Source organism: Papaver somniferum, chromosome 9, assembly GCF_003573695.1.
Source record: "Papaver somniferum cultivar HN1 chromosome 9, ASM357369v1, whole genome shotgun sequence".
NCBI lineage: Eukaryota > Viridiplantae > Streptophyta > Magnoliopsida > Ranunculales > Papaveraceae > Papaver > Papaver somniferum.
In genome coordinates this window covers 174,482,987-174,496,638 of record NC_039366.1, presented here as the reverse complement: position 1 = coordinate 174,496,638, position 13,652 = coordinate 174,482,987, and the positions used below count along the sequence as shown (strand labels likewise).

Below are 13,652 nucleotides of genomic sequence, written 5' to 3'. Positions count from 1 at the left end.
GAGTCAGAGATATTTTGTTACCTGACTCAAATGAATCCGAGTCAGAAGTTATGTCCGAGTCATAGATCGAGTCAGATCTGACTCAAAATGCAAAACAAACGGTCTGACTGCTGACTCGACCCGAGTCAGATATTGACTCAGATCCAGACGCCGAGTCAGTTATAAACAAACAAGATGCAAGGACCAGCCCCTGACTGACCTTAAACCGTATAGAGTGTTTTTCTTCTTCCTTTAAGGGGTGTATTTCGTTTTGTTTGCCAACTTTGTCTGTCACAAATAACCATTTCCCATCTCTCCAACTTTGTCTGTTTTTGTAAACGTCTCTTTATTATCATGTCCTTAAAGTTCTCTCCCACATAACAGAAACGCACATTGGTGTAGAGAAAGGAAACCCCCTCTCCATCTCCCATATATTTCTCTCCCCGCAAATCATAAACAAAAGAGTGGTTTCCCAATTCCCAATCAAACTTTTGTGAGATTCAGTATAGACCGGGCTCATTTTATCTCCAAATATAGCTACTAATTAAAGTTTAGAGAGCGAGAGAGGTTTGAGTTTGTTATTTTTATGTGTGTGTTAATTTCCGCTCTTTATATCTCTGAGTGATTCAGAGAGGTACTAAACAGAATCACAGTCTCGGTTAAATTTCTTGCGTTTGTTTCAGACTAAAACTACCTTATAAAGAAAAATGGGCTTACAACAACTTCACTCCAGTGTTAATATCATGCCTACAAAGAATGATAGTAGTGGAGGTAGTTACAAAGGGTTTTCAGGAGTGAATAACTTTCTCCCACCACCACCACTTTCTCCATGTTTTGGGGTTTTAGATTCTCCTAAAAAGAGATTATGTGTGAAATCAGAGATGGGTTTTCAAAATTTAAGTCATCCGTTGGAAAAACAAGAGAGACGATGGAATTTTCAGATCTCTGAAGGTACGAGAATGGATGAGGGGTTCTCAGGAGGAGATGATGAGAAAAATGTGATGATGATGAAGGGAAGTACTGGTGAAATGGAGGAAGATGATATGTTTATTGCAGAGCAGTATAATGAAACCGGATCACAATCTGTTAACAACAAGTTGTGCGCAAGAGGACATTGGAGACCTGCTGAAGATTTTAAACTTAAAGAACTTGTTTGTCAGTACGGCCCTCAGAATTGGAACCTTATTGCTGAAAAACTTGAAGGAAGATCAGGTAATCATATATAAATAGTTTGTTATATTCTTTGTTTCTGGATTAAGATCCATTAGGTTTCGTCATGTATGCCTTGTTTTAAGATAGGTTTATATCTGTTTTGTTGTATTAATCTGTGTAGGGAAAAGTTGCAGATTGAGATGGTTTAACCAGTTAGATCCAAGGATTAACAGAAGGGCATTTAGTGAGGAAGAGGAGGAGACACTTTTAACTGCTCACAAATTATATGGAAACAAATGGGCCATGATAGCTAGGTTATTCCCTGGAAGAACTGATAATGCAGTTAAAAACCATTGGCATGTAATTATGGCAAGAAAACATAGAGAACAATCAAGTGTTTATAGGAAAAGAAAACCCACTTCTGCTTCTTCTCATAAGAGAACGGTAAAAACTATTGATCATGAAAACAATAATGCATGCAGTGAATCAACAAGTACCACAATGGATGAATCTGCATCAACTTGTACAAATCTTTCTCTCAATTCTTCTTCAAGCAGAGTTCATCCTTCTTCTGTTTTATTTACTAGGTTTAGTCCTCAACAAAACCAACTCTTTGATGAGCAATTCCAAATGGGTACGTTGAATTTTTAAAAACTTTGTCGATTATACTATATTCCATAAGTATTTATCTTAATATATAATTTATTTATTGTTTTTTGTTATGGTTTCAGGATCATCATCTGAAGAAAAGATGGTGTCATTTAGTAATGAGCAGAAACATGATGGTTGTAGTTTCTATGAACCTGGACACCAACAACAACCCGTGGTGGTGATGATGGTTATGGGTGAAGGAGGAGGAGATCAAACAGGATATTCAGAATCCAATTCTGATGTATCAGTATCTGAATCTGTAGTAAACAACAAGAAAAATCTCTATAATGATAGAGATTGCGATGATAATGGAGGTGAGAAGATTGCTCCACCTTTCATTGATTTCCTTGGAGTTGGAGCCACTTAGAAAGTGGGTGTTTTTCTTATTTGTGTTTTACCGAAAAACTTACAAGGAGAAAATCTAAGTCTTTTTACATTGAAAGTTTCTCCTCCCTCTTTAATGTAGAGGTGGAGAAATGTGTTTGTAACTTTGTGACGAGAAAAGTAAATCTTAGAATATCTCTCAATGTACAGTAAATAATTTCAAATATGGACCAAAATAGTTACAAAGAAAATTCAAGAAAGGTAGGAGGAAAAAGAATAGGAAGAGAGATCAAGTAAGAAAGTAACATCCCATTGTTCAATACATTCTCTAATTGTGTTTTAATCTTACATAATCAAAATTGGCAACTCAACGAGAATCCAGCCAAATCAAGAGATGAAAGGGCAGAGCAGGTTAAAAAAAAAAAGGCATTTGCTTAGATCATGTGGTGGGAGAATCTGTTTGGTTAACTCTAAACATTGTCCTCTTTCTATCTAACGTAATATCATTTGTTTAATGTGTTGTTCCTGTCTCTATAAACCTTGTCCAAACTTCACTAAGAAAGTTGATGGTGAAATATAAGAAATTGATGGGTTGTTATAAGACATATTTATAATCGATTTCAACTAGGTTGATTGAAGACATGCAACCTTAAAATCTTTTTCCTTTCTTAATTAGAAATAACAAATTGAATCTTATCTGGTGCGGGTTTTGTTAGTTAACAATAAAGAAACACATAATTATCCGATACGGCTACAGTGGCATGAGTAACATTAGTTCCCTGTCTCCTTCTCTATCATGATACTGCAGACCCTGCACCTCACTCTGCTGTCTAGAAAGAGAGGAAATAAAGATTTGATACATTTGGCTTTAAAGAAGAAAAGATATTGGTGGGGATCAATAAAGATGTACCACCTCTCTGCCAAAAAAGAAACATGATGCAGTAAAAAGTGAGTATTTCTTGGTTGTTTACAATATTAATGATAAGAGAGAGCCAGCCATAATTGTTAGCATGCACCATTTGGTTTATGGTTTTGAAATAGGATGGATTTCTTATCAAAAACCCCATTTATGGTAAGCTGGAGTTGGTTATTGAAGAGACACAACCTTGTTGCTTCTGAAAGAGAGAGAAAGCGATAGAGATTTGGTTTCATTGCAGTGAGGATCTTCGCAAAACCCACACTCGTCTATTGCATGAACCTCTTAGCTGACATTTTTGCACGTGTTAGTCCACGCGTGATGTGCATCACACGTAGACATCTAACACAAGGATCTACAGGAACATGAACATGTATTAGTTTATTGATGGATTTGATGAAACGAGTGTGTAGTAGGTATTCTTGTATTTATGATCAGTTGATGGCCTGATGGATGGGATCAGAGAAAACGAACCAAATTTGTTGTAACATTAGGTAGCAAGGAATAACAATAACTCGCCAAAAAAGAAGAGGAATAACAGACACCATTGTCATGTTGTGTTTGTTCTCTTGAGACTGCAGATTGATTGATGATTGCATGTTTCAGTGCACAACCGACACTGCAATGGTACACATCTAATCACTGACAAGTGATCAAGTATTCTACAATGCTTAGGATTTTATTATACCGACCTCTCTGATTTGATTGACTAGGCGAACCTACGTATATATAGCTTGGCTAATGGTGTCACTCCATTTAGGTTTTGGAACTGAGCAAATACAAACTCATAAAAACCCTATGATGATGATGATAATTGATGATAAGCTGTCACTAGGCGTGCAAATAGATATTAAATTATCTATTGAAGATGATCAAACTGTGGCAACATTGGTTTGTAACAACATCACTTAGCTCACTCTCATGGGAAAACATCTTTCTTGTTTACAAGACAAAAAAAACCTTCCAAGGCTAGTCCTTTGGGTCTTCTCTCCATCAAGGGCCCAAACAAGCAGGAGTGGTCAAGGTGTGTATGTAGTACGTACACCAGGGTAAGTACCATCTAATAAATTATTGAGAGAAGAAAGGTGCGTTGGAAATTGGGACCTGAAGCAATGCTTTGGTTGCTTGCGATGCTAATCCTTGGGACCTGAACTGGTGCTTTTGCTGCTTTCACACACCATATATCATACAAACCAGCAATCTGTTTAGATTAGTCCTCGTCAGAGGAACACCCAATGTGATAAGCTTTGATGAGATTTGGATCCTGATCATTTGTAGCGAGTGTTGATTGGATTGATGATGAGATTTTAAATGCAGAAGAATGGTGATAAGATCGTTTAACAGGAGGCAGGATTATAGCAGATATCTTATCCATTCTCAGCAGCCGCTTGCATTTACTGCAACACATAATCAAAAAGTATAGATGAATAACCCTAAGGCCTTTGTGCAAACATAATGCACAACCAGATAAAGAAAACATGAGTTGAGACACTGTTGATACCTGCATGGTGAAGTGAATAGAGTTTGATAGCTGCAGATCCAGTGCTGAAAAGGATATCAGAGGGTCAGAGGAATTAAAACCGGCTGATGCGCACTAGCTAGTTTCTAGAGGGCAGGAGGGAAGGAGTACCAAAAGAAGATATAATGCCGAATCAGGTCTTTTGCCAAGAAAAACCTGCAAAGCCCTAGCAGCATGCTCCTGCAATGGTTAGAACAAAAGAGATCCAAAAGATGCAAGCATTATTAACCGCACATAAATCCCTCTAACTCAGCCCAAGGTAAAAGGGAAGTGTCAAGTTGTAAGGAAAAAACAAAAGAAAAAAGAAAACTGCATTTCTTACTGTTAAATGCCTAAATACATGATAGCCTGAGAAACCCCTTGCATGTATATAGCTGCCTTCCTATGAGGTGAAGAAAAAAAGAAGCAATATCAACTAACTTTTGATAGAGATTTTGGTTGAATAGCAACATTTGAGCTGAGATACGAATAACAAATATTGGAAGATGTAATGTTTATATTAACAATGAAGTAGGTTTGCTTCGTTATCTTGCAGTATGATGTATCGTGATAGAGGATAAAGATGATGTGCAAGTATCCTTACGCCGTTATGAACATACCTTGAAAGCAGTGGCGGACCTAAAATATTTACCTAGAGGGGGCAAATATTTAAATACAAGAACAGAATATATCGGTACTAGTTTACTAATTAAAAATTGAATCCCACATCATAACTGTACCCTAGTTCTTGTTACACTTCTGCTGCTCGACGAAATCATAGTGATAAATCATTTTAAAGTCCGGAGATAAGTCCAAAACTTAATGGAGTAAACGTAAAAGGATACACAGTTATACATGCACATAACTGGAATTACGTGTCTACTGCAGTTAATGACTATTGAAACCAAGAAACTATATCTAATAACTATCGAACATATGTGACCATGATTTGCTTAGGAAGTCCTCAATCAAAAGCAGAAACAAAAATGATCGTTTACAAGATTAATGAATTGACTGGGGGTCAGCAATCCCTGCTTGCCTGCCCCTGCTTGGTAGTTAGTCGTGTTTTATCTTTGAATAAAAGGGATATGAGCATCCCAGGTATGTCGAGAACAAAAAAGTGCCTACTCAAGCAAGATTATATCTAAACTAAACTTATAAACATGCCTTCTCAAAGAAATTTGGATAGCCGTCATGAAACCCATAATCAGCAGAATGAAACTCAAGTGACACAAATTGCACATACAATCATAAGCTGTGTTGTGCTACAGGAAATGCAAGTGGTTACGGATTATACAGGTAAGAAATAGTTCGTCATCTTGCAGCATGTAAAAATGATATGCAAGTATCATGATTACAAAGATGTCCTGAAAGTTTGTCATGGTTTATCAACAACAAAGGGATATGTACGAATACAGGAGGTTATGGATTATGCAGGTAAGAACTAGCCTGCGTCGTTGTATTGCAGTATGCAGCTTGATGGAGTATAAAGGTTATATAGAAGTATCTAAACAAAAGGATATGGGCATCCCAAGCATGTCAAGGAATAAAAAAGTAACTGTTTAAGCAAGATAATCACAAAATTAAACTAATGCCTTCTCACGGAATTTAGAGAGCAATCATGAAACCCATATTCGGAGGGACGAAACTCAAGCAACATCATGCAAACTAGGGAACTTAGAATATAACTTTTGTTAGCTAACGAAGGCTGATAATTAGTTAAACAATGCACATTACCTCGTCTGGTGAAAAGAATGCCACTGCATCAGGGACTACAGACCCGGCCGGATGTAATGACACTATAGCTCTGAAAACAGAAGGAAGAAACAACTCAATAACGGCAGCTTGATCTGCAGGCGCAGCCCCTAATGAACCTGTGTTTTGTCTATCCTGTTTGTCTACAGGATTCTCATTTGATGAATTCGTCAATGAGGAGACTCTTTTTAACCAGTCTAGACGTTGGTATGTAAACACTCTAACATTAGGAGCTTGTTTATCCAAACGTGTTAGAACATCAGACAAGGTTTTGTCATCACTAAGTTCACTCAGCTCTTCCTTGTGCCCCAAAACTGAACCATGGGGACCACATTGCCTTTTTGAACTTCCAGTATCTGAACCAGAAGTCTCGCCTGATGAATCATCTCCAAGATGCGGAAAGAACCGTTTTTTCTGATCTGTAAAAGCCTTAAGAGCAAGCCTACAAACAATTAACAGAAACAAGAATTACGCAATTGGCATCTTTTGTCCTCAATCACCTTGAACATTTACTACACATATCATACTCCTATTATATCAACCTACCTGGTTCTATCAACAGCAGATGCACCAGCCTGGCCAGCAAGTTGACGTTTCCAAGCATATGCAACAACAGCACCATCAGGACAAACGAGGGGCATGTGCAAACCCCAAGAATTACTTCGTGATTTAAGAGATTCATTCAGAACTCCAGACTCTTCCAGTTGCCTTCCTAACAAATTAGAGTCACCATTAAAAAGTGCAAGATTTTACCTGGTTCAAATATACGCACATACTCTATATAATGAAGACAATGACGAGTTCTGTAGGAACAATAAAAGGAAGCTACAAAGTGACTTCTCAATCTACTGTAGGCATACATAAAACCATGCCCCTCTAATACCCCCATAGCAATCTATGATAGCCTTCCTGAATATATGGACTTGATCCAAGACTCATTGAATACATCGCAGCTGTAGATTTTGGGGTACAAGAATTTCAGAAAGCTTAAACATTTTTTAGCTAGGTTTTTGATTTAAGAACGATTCCAGGTATAAAGCATCCTAATAGTGGATCATCCTCCCCTAATTGGAATCTGACTCTGGACACTTAGCTATCAATCAAAGGGATTGAGTTGGCCTTTCCATCAGTCACAGATTTAGATGGAGATGGTACAGTCCCCACATGTTAGAAATCGCATCATTTCACCAAGTCTAATTCATCCTTAATTTGATAGGTGTTAGAAGCTACTTTGTTCAACACAAACTTCAAAGCAGGTTTCTACAAGTTTTCAGCAATATTTCCTTGACAGACCATTATGGTACTGAACTAAGTATTAAGAGCATTGAGTTGTATAAGTAGGGTTAATAGAAGATTTCTAAGTGGTATAACTGAAATTTCCAAATGCTAAAATCATACACCTATCATTAGGTCAATTCAACCTTGGTATGCTAAAATCATACCAAGCCAGTGATTCCCAAAACTAGAATTGAATGAGCAAACCCCAAATATCAAAAGTAGGGTATTTTATGAAAGCAATTACCGACGTTTCGAAGATCTTGAAGGTGTTTACGCATCGAAGCTTCTTCATTTAATATTAAATGTAAGGGTTTATTAGTTTGATGAGGTTGTGCCGCAACAAAGAGTGCTTCAAGAATTCTATCAGCTCCTAACCTAATATCTGCTATTAAACGAGCTGCACTTGATAATCTCTCCATAGCTAATGCTACCTGTTTAGGTGGTGCTTCTGCTGTCGATTCTACAGTCTCCATTGTTTCCTGTTGCTGGTTCGCTATCGCCGATGGCTGATGTTGAAGCATCTTCCTCGCTCGCTCGTCGTTCTCAGGAAGTGGAGGCGTAGAGGTTTTTCGTTGAACCAGATTCGAATAAGATGGTTCTGGTATATGAACAAAATCAAATCTTTAACCGTTCTGTTAGATTTTTCCGTCCAATGAGGTTAAATCACATGTGTGGATCACTCGTGGGAAAAAAATTGGTATCCAAGGTAAGAAAACCTGGCGTTTTTAGGGGCCACCCCAAAGGATTTAGGGGCCATCAATTTATACCCAGCCAAAGACTCTAGTTAAGGGGTACCCTATATGATATTGAAGTTACATAAATGCCCTTCTGGTAAAACTGTATAAAAACCAAATCAAAAAAAATTCTACTCATTTCAACTATTCTTCTTCCAGTTTCATATTATCTTCCGATTGTGGAAGAAAAAAAAAATTTCCTCGTTCAACCGAAACATCGCCACTAATCGTAAAATCAAAACATCGTCGATTCGATTATAAAACAATGGATAAGATAAATGAAACCCACAGACCTAGAACCAAAAATGTTGCTCAGGGTATCGATCCAAACATTGGAATTTTAGCAAGAAATAAAGAAATTCTTGCTGCAAATGAAGAAGAACGCGAAGAACGCGAAGAAGAAGTACCCGGCAATGTAGTCGGTGGTGGCGATTCCGAGACTCAAACACTTCGTCAACTTCAAATGGCCCCAATTAGGTAAGAATCTATCATTTTTGGGGTTTATTTCGCTTTAATTCGTCGAATCGAGAAAAAAAATTTCTAGGGTTTTCGGTTATTTATCCAGATTCGGACGATATGCATGCTCATTTACTTCCGAATGTAGTCGTGTTCCTCATTTTTCAAGAACATCGACAGTATTCGGGAGAAATATTTGATGATTATCTGCCGAATATTGGTGGCCATATCTTCCTGGATACAAACTGCTAATAATCGGTAGTTTAATGAATTTTTTGGCTACCGAATATATTTAAGTAGACACAAAGTATTCGGAAGAACACTCACTACCGAATGTATATATTGAAAAAATCTTAAAATTTCTGATATAGGAAAAATCCCATTTTGGGGCCAGTATTTATTCGGAAGACAATATAATGTTTTATACCTCCGATTGTGTAGGATAAAATTTTAGAGTTTATGAACTCCAGTTGATGAATATTCGGTTGTAAACATGTTTAGTTATATTCCGATTGTTTTTCATTCGGAAAAAATATGTGTCTTCTTACTTCCGAATTTGTACATTCGGGTTATAGATGTGCACTTTGTCTTCCGATTGTGTAGGATGAAAAATTTACAGCTTCTGAACTCCAATTGATGTATATTCGGTTGCAAATATGTTTAGTTAGCTTCCGATTGTTTTGTATTCGGGAACAATATGTGTCTTCTTACGTCCGAATGTGTACATTCGGGTTATATTTCCATACTTTGTCTTCCGATTGTATAGTTTGTAAATATTGTTCCTTTCTTTGTTGTTTAGACAAAGTCGAGAAGGGAGGAAGAAAGTGACAGCTAGTGCTAGGAGGGAAAGGAGTGCCAAAGATAATTCAGGTGCTCAACAAAGCGAACAAGAACAAAGCAGTCAACAAGGAGTGCAACCAACTGTTGAACAACAAGGCAGTGAACAAGGGGTGCGACCAAGTGTTGAACAAGCCGCTCAACAAAGTGCAGGACCAAGTGTTGAACCAGTTGATCCAGTGGCAAGAGTATAAGAAGAAGGACAACCAAGTGGTACCCAAAAATCCAAAAAAGGAAAAGATGTTGTAAGGAAGGATATTGCTAAGAAAGCATCACATCTTGTCCCTCAGCACTTGAAGAAGAAGGGTATTCCAGCAGGCACAATCCTTGGACTACCAGCGGATGGAGGAAAATTGTTATTTGGATACAAAGACTCATGGGCCAGAGAAATATATGAAACCGAGGTAATAAAATTACTATTTTTTATTAATGTATTGTCTATGTGTTATATCGTAATACTTGTATTAAGGATTTTTTTATGTACTTTAATAGGATCATCAAGATGCGGTCCGTCTACTCAAACCTACCGCCGCACCAACAAAAATGCTTGCGTGGCCTTTATCCGGTGAATGTGAAAGGTTCAAGAAAATTGTTGCCAACTCGGGGTTAGCTAATGCCGCCGAGAATTCATTGTTGGAACATGATCGTGTGGCCATATCAGCGTTCGTGGAGAGAATGTATCCTGAGACCGATACTTTCCATATGCCGTTTGGGGAGATGACGATCACCCCGGATGATGTTGTGCAGATTCTTAACCTTCCCGACCAAGGCACAACTGTGAAGTTTAACTACACAAAGCAGTTAAGTTGGGCACAACTTTATTCTCTAACTAACAAGTGCTTAGTTGGGATGAGAGACAACAACAGCAGAGTTTAGGAGGCATGCCAGTTATAGAACAAGACAGATCAACATTACAGCTTTGATGAATATGTTCCGAGGCACCTTGGAGAAGGAAAAGAATGGAACGTTAACTGATGAGCAAGTGAACCACGCTGCCACTGCATATCTCCTCTGTGTATTGGGATGTGTCATATTCCCCAATACTTCTGGCAACCGGATCGACGCCAACCTTATACAACTTTGGATCCTCTCCATGAAGTCGGTGACTATTCTTGGGGCACGGCATGCCTAGCATTCTTGATGGAAGAGTTGAGAAAGGCGTCGAGGCTAGGAACCTGCCAAGTTGCCGGGAACGTGGCTCTATTGCAGGTTTTTTCTTTAACTCTATAACTCACTCTATAGTTATTCGGTAGACAATACATATGATGCATATTCATAACTCCAAAGGACGCATATTCATAACTCCAAAGGACGCATATTCGGTAGGAATTGATCCATCTTATTTTCCGAATGTTTGTTATTCGGTGGCTAGGTACTTAGTTTTATTTCCGATTATATATAATCGGAAATATGTTTTTGATATTACCACCGAATATACAGGCCAGAAAAACTAGAGGTTACTGAACTCCAAAGGACGCATATTCGGTAGGAATTGATCCATCTTATTTTCCGAATGTTTGTTATTCGGTGGCTAGGTACTCAGTTTTGTTTCCGATTATATATAATCGGAAATTATGTTTGGAAATTACTACCGAATATACACAATCTATTTACTAAAACTTGATTTGTTATGTATATAGGCATGGATCTATGACCACTTCCCTATCCTGAAGTTGGCCGGAGAGAACCCGGGGTGGTGCAAAGGTACTCCTAGAGGAACAAAGTATATATTTGAAGACAACCGTTCTAGGACAAAAGAGCAGCAGTTGATTCGCATGAGGGAGATTTTGGACCAATTGAAGGCCTCGGACGTATGCTTTGATCCATACAAGGAAGATCGAGCCAGTGGGCATATAAATTTTCGGTCGGACTTGTCCATTTATTTTGGACCATTGTGGCACCCCACAGGATATGTGATGTATAACCCCTCTAGGGTGATGCGACAACACGGGTATATACAACAACAACCTCTGGAGAAAATGGGGGATTACTACAAATTGGAGTTGGAGTTGTGCTCTTCTAGTGGTGATAATCTTACAATTGTTCACACAGGCCCACCTACTGTTCTTGATAACTGGGATAAGAGGAATGACTTCATTATCGACACTGGTAGACGAACCAACCGAGGTGATGAAATTTCTCCAGACTATATGAGTTGGTATAACAAGGTATCACATCCTTTGGTTATCCGTGAAATCAAATCCAACACTACTGCGGCGGGTTCAAGTTATAATTGTATCATCAAAGACAAACCAGTTGGTTATGATAGACTGGTGCGTGTTCTTATATTTTTGTTCATTTTATATGATTCCTATAAATCTTAGGTAATTACCGTTTGATGTTATGTCATTACGTATAAAAAACAGGTGAATAGGTTCAAGCGTGTTTCCAAAATGTTAACTGCATGCCTGAAGAGCGGAGATACCATGCCAGCTGAGAAGATCAAAGAGGCTAGAGATCTAGTTGATAATATGGATAACGAAGATTATGCTGCCCAGTTTGGGGAGAAAGTCACGAAGAGGCATCCTCCCAAGGTGGCAGTATCAAAGACGGGTAAAAGAACTCGAGCTTCATCGAGCGCTGAAGCTGCTCCAACTGAAGGTGCTCAAACCCGTGGTCGTGCAGGACTGGGAGGTAGTCACGGTCGTAAAGTAAAGAAGAGCAGATAAATGACAATGATTTTTGTTGTACATTCGGAAATTTTTTTGGGTAACTAAGTTAAACAAGTTCAAATGACAATGATTTGTGTGTTATATTCGGAAGATTTGGTAACTAATTTAACTTCCGATTATTTCAATTTCAAAATTTGTGTTTTTCCCAAATTCTGATTTTTGGGCCATCGTACATTCGGAACTTTACAAAAAAATTTATCCTCCGAATATTACAAGTTCAAAACAAACCACGCCATGGCTCTAGGTGGTTCCAAGGGCCAATATAGAAGGTTAGACAGCCCATATTCGGAAGTTTGGGTAACTGTTTAACTTCCGATTATTTCAATTTCAAAATTTGAAAAGTATCAGTTTTTCCCAAATTCTGATTTTTGGGCCATCGTACATTCGGAACTTTAAAAAAAAAATTATCCTCCGAATATTACAAGTTCAAAACAAACCACGCCATGGCTCTAGGTGGTTCCAAGGGCCAATATAGAAGGTTAGACAGCCCATATTCGGAAGTTTGGGTAACTGTTTAACTTCCGATTATTTCAATTTCAAAATTTGAAAAGTATCAGTTTTTCCCAAATTCTGATTTTTGGGCCATATTACATAATCGGAAGTTTAATTTTTATTACCCTTTCGATTATTCTAACCTAATATTACAATCGGAACCAAACAACACCATAATCGGAAAGAAAGTTGACTCATAACATAACCGAATATTACAATCGGTAGTTTGTTTACCACAACCCACGCTCTATAAATAGCACAATCTTTTTTTTCGGCAAAAGCAATATCCATGTTTTTTGTTATGAAAATTAAAACTGAAGAGAGGAAAGAGTTTGGTGCAATTGGGGTGATAGATATGAGTTTCTTCATATAGTTTTAGGGTCCAACGGCTCTTTTTGTTTTTCCCAAAAACTCCAACGGCTAATTTGACGAAAGTTGAATGTGGAGAAACCAATAATCGGTAGGTATTGGATTTAGCATATCTACCGATTATGGTAGCTTTCAAAATTTGAATTTGCGGCAACTTATAATCGGTAGGTTTTGTAATATATTTAACTCCCGATTAACGCTGAATCCAAAACACGAACCAAGAAATACTGCACCGACTACAATCGGAAGTCTGGGAAATATTTTGGCTTCCGATTGCATTCGGAGGGTAACAATGTTATCATATCCTCCGAATATATAAGGCTAATTTCGCCATTACGAATTACGCGAGATAAGGGTTGGCTACATTTTCCCTTTGGGTGACCTTTTTTGTTTTATTTTTGGCCCCTAAATCCTTTTGAGTGGCCCCTAAAAACGCCAGGTAAGAAAAGGGTGAAATGGTAAAAATTTGCGATTGTTGGACTCCAGAAATTTCAAATTTAGAAGAAGCACCGTGATGATTTTGTTAAGAATCTTACAAT

General features: G+C 38.0%; 2 protein-coding genes across 2 annotated transcripts; one reads left to right on the top strand and one right to left on the bottom strand.

Moving 5' to 3' along the window:
- The first annotated feature begins 289 nt into the window (after nucleotides 1–289).
- Nucleotides 290–2,301, top strand: LOC113309435 (transcription factor MYB52-like). Its single transcript, XM_026557864.1, has 3 exons — nucleotides 290–1,191; nucleotides 1,313–1,765; nucleotides 1,863–2,301. The coding sequence occupies exons 1-3, from the start codon at nucleotides 687–689 to the stop codon at nucleotides 2,147–2,149; spliced, it is 1,245 nt and encodes a 414-aa protein (XP_026413649.1). The 5' UTR covers nucleotides 290–686; the 3' UTR covers nucleotides 2,150–2,301.
- A 1,553-nt stretch (nucleotides 2,302–3,854) lies between these two features.
- LOC113310763 (mediator of RNA polymerase II transcription subunit 27-like) lies at nucleotides 3,855–8,126 on the bottom strand. Its single transcript, XM_026559536.1, has 7 exons — nucleotides 7,798–8,126; nucleotides 6,822–6,987; nucleotides 6,258–6,717; nucleotides 4,864–4,923; nucleotides 4,653–4,721; nucleotides 4,524–4,567; nucleotides 3,855–4,419 (listed from the first exon to the last, which is right to left on the bottom strand). Exons 1-7 carry the CDS (start codon nucleotides 8,072–8,074, stop codon nucleotides 4,233–4,235), a joined length of 1,263 nt encoding a protein of 420 aa, XP_026415321.1. The 5' UTR covers nucleotides 8,075–8,126; the 3' UTR covers nucleotides 3,855–4,232.
- Between the last annotated feature and the right edge of the window lie 5,526 nt (nucleotides 8,127–13,652).

Bases quoted from the DNA above. Each gene is read 5' to 3' on its own strand.
- LOC113309435 (XM_026557864.1), top strand. From the start codon at position 687: ATGGGCTTACAACAACTTCACTCCAGTGTTAATATCATGCCTACAAAG. The intron at 1,192-1,312 runs GTAATCATATAT...TAATCTGTGTAG, and splicing joins AAAACTTGAAGGAAGATCAG to GGAAAAGTTGCAGATTGAGA. The intron at 1,766-1,862 runs GTACGTTGAATT...TTATGGTTTCAG, and splicing joins TGATGAGCAATTCCAAATGG to GATCATCATCTGAAGAAAAG.
- LOC113310763 (XM_026559536.1), bottom strand. From the start codon at position 8,074: ATGCTTCAACATCAGCCATCGGCGATAGCGAACCAGCAACAGGAAACA. The intron at 4,568-4,652 runs GTACTCCTTCCC...TATCCTTTTCAG, and splicing joins CGGCATTATATCTTCTTTTG to CACTGGATCTGCAGCTATCA. The intron at 4,420-4,523 runs GTATCAACAGTG...TATGTGTTGCAG, and splicing joins CTATTCACTTCACCATGCAG to TAAATGCAAGCGGCTGCTGA.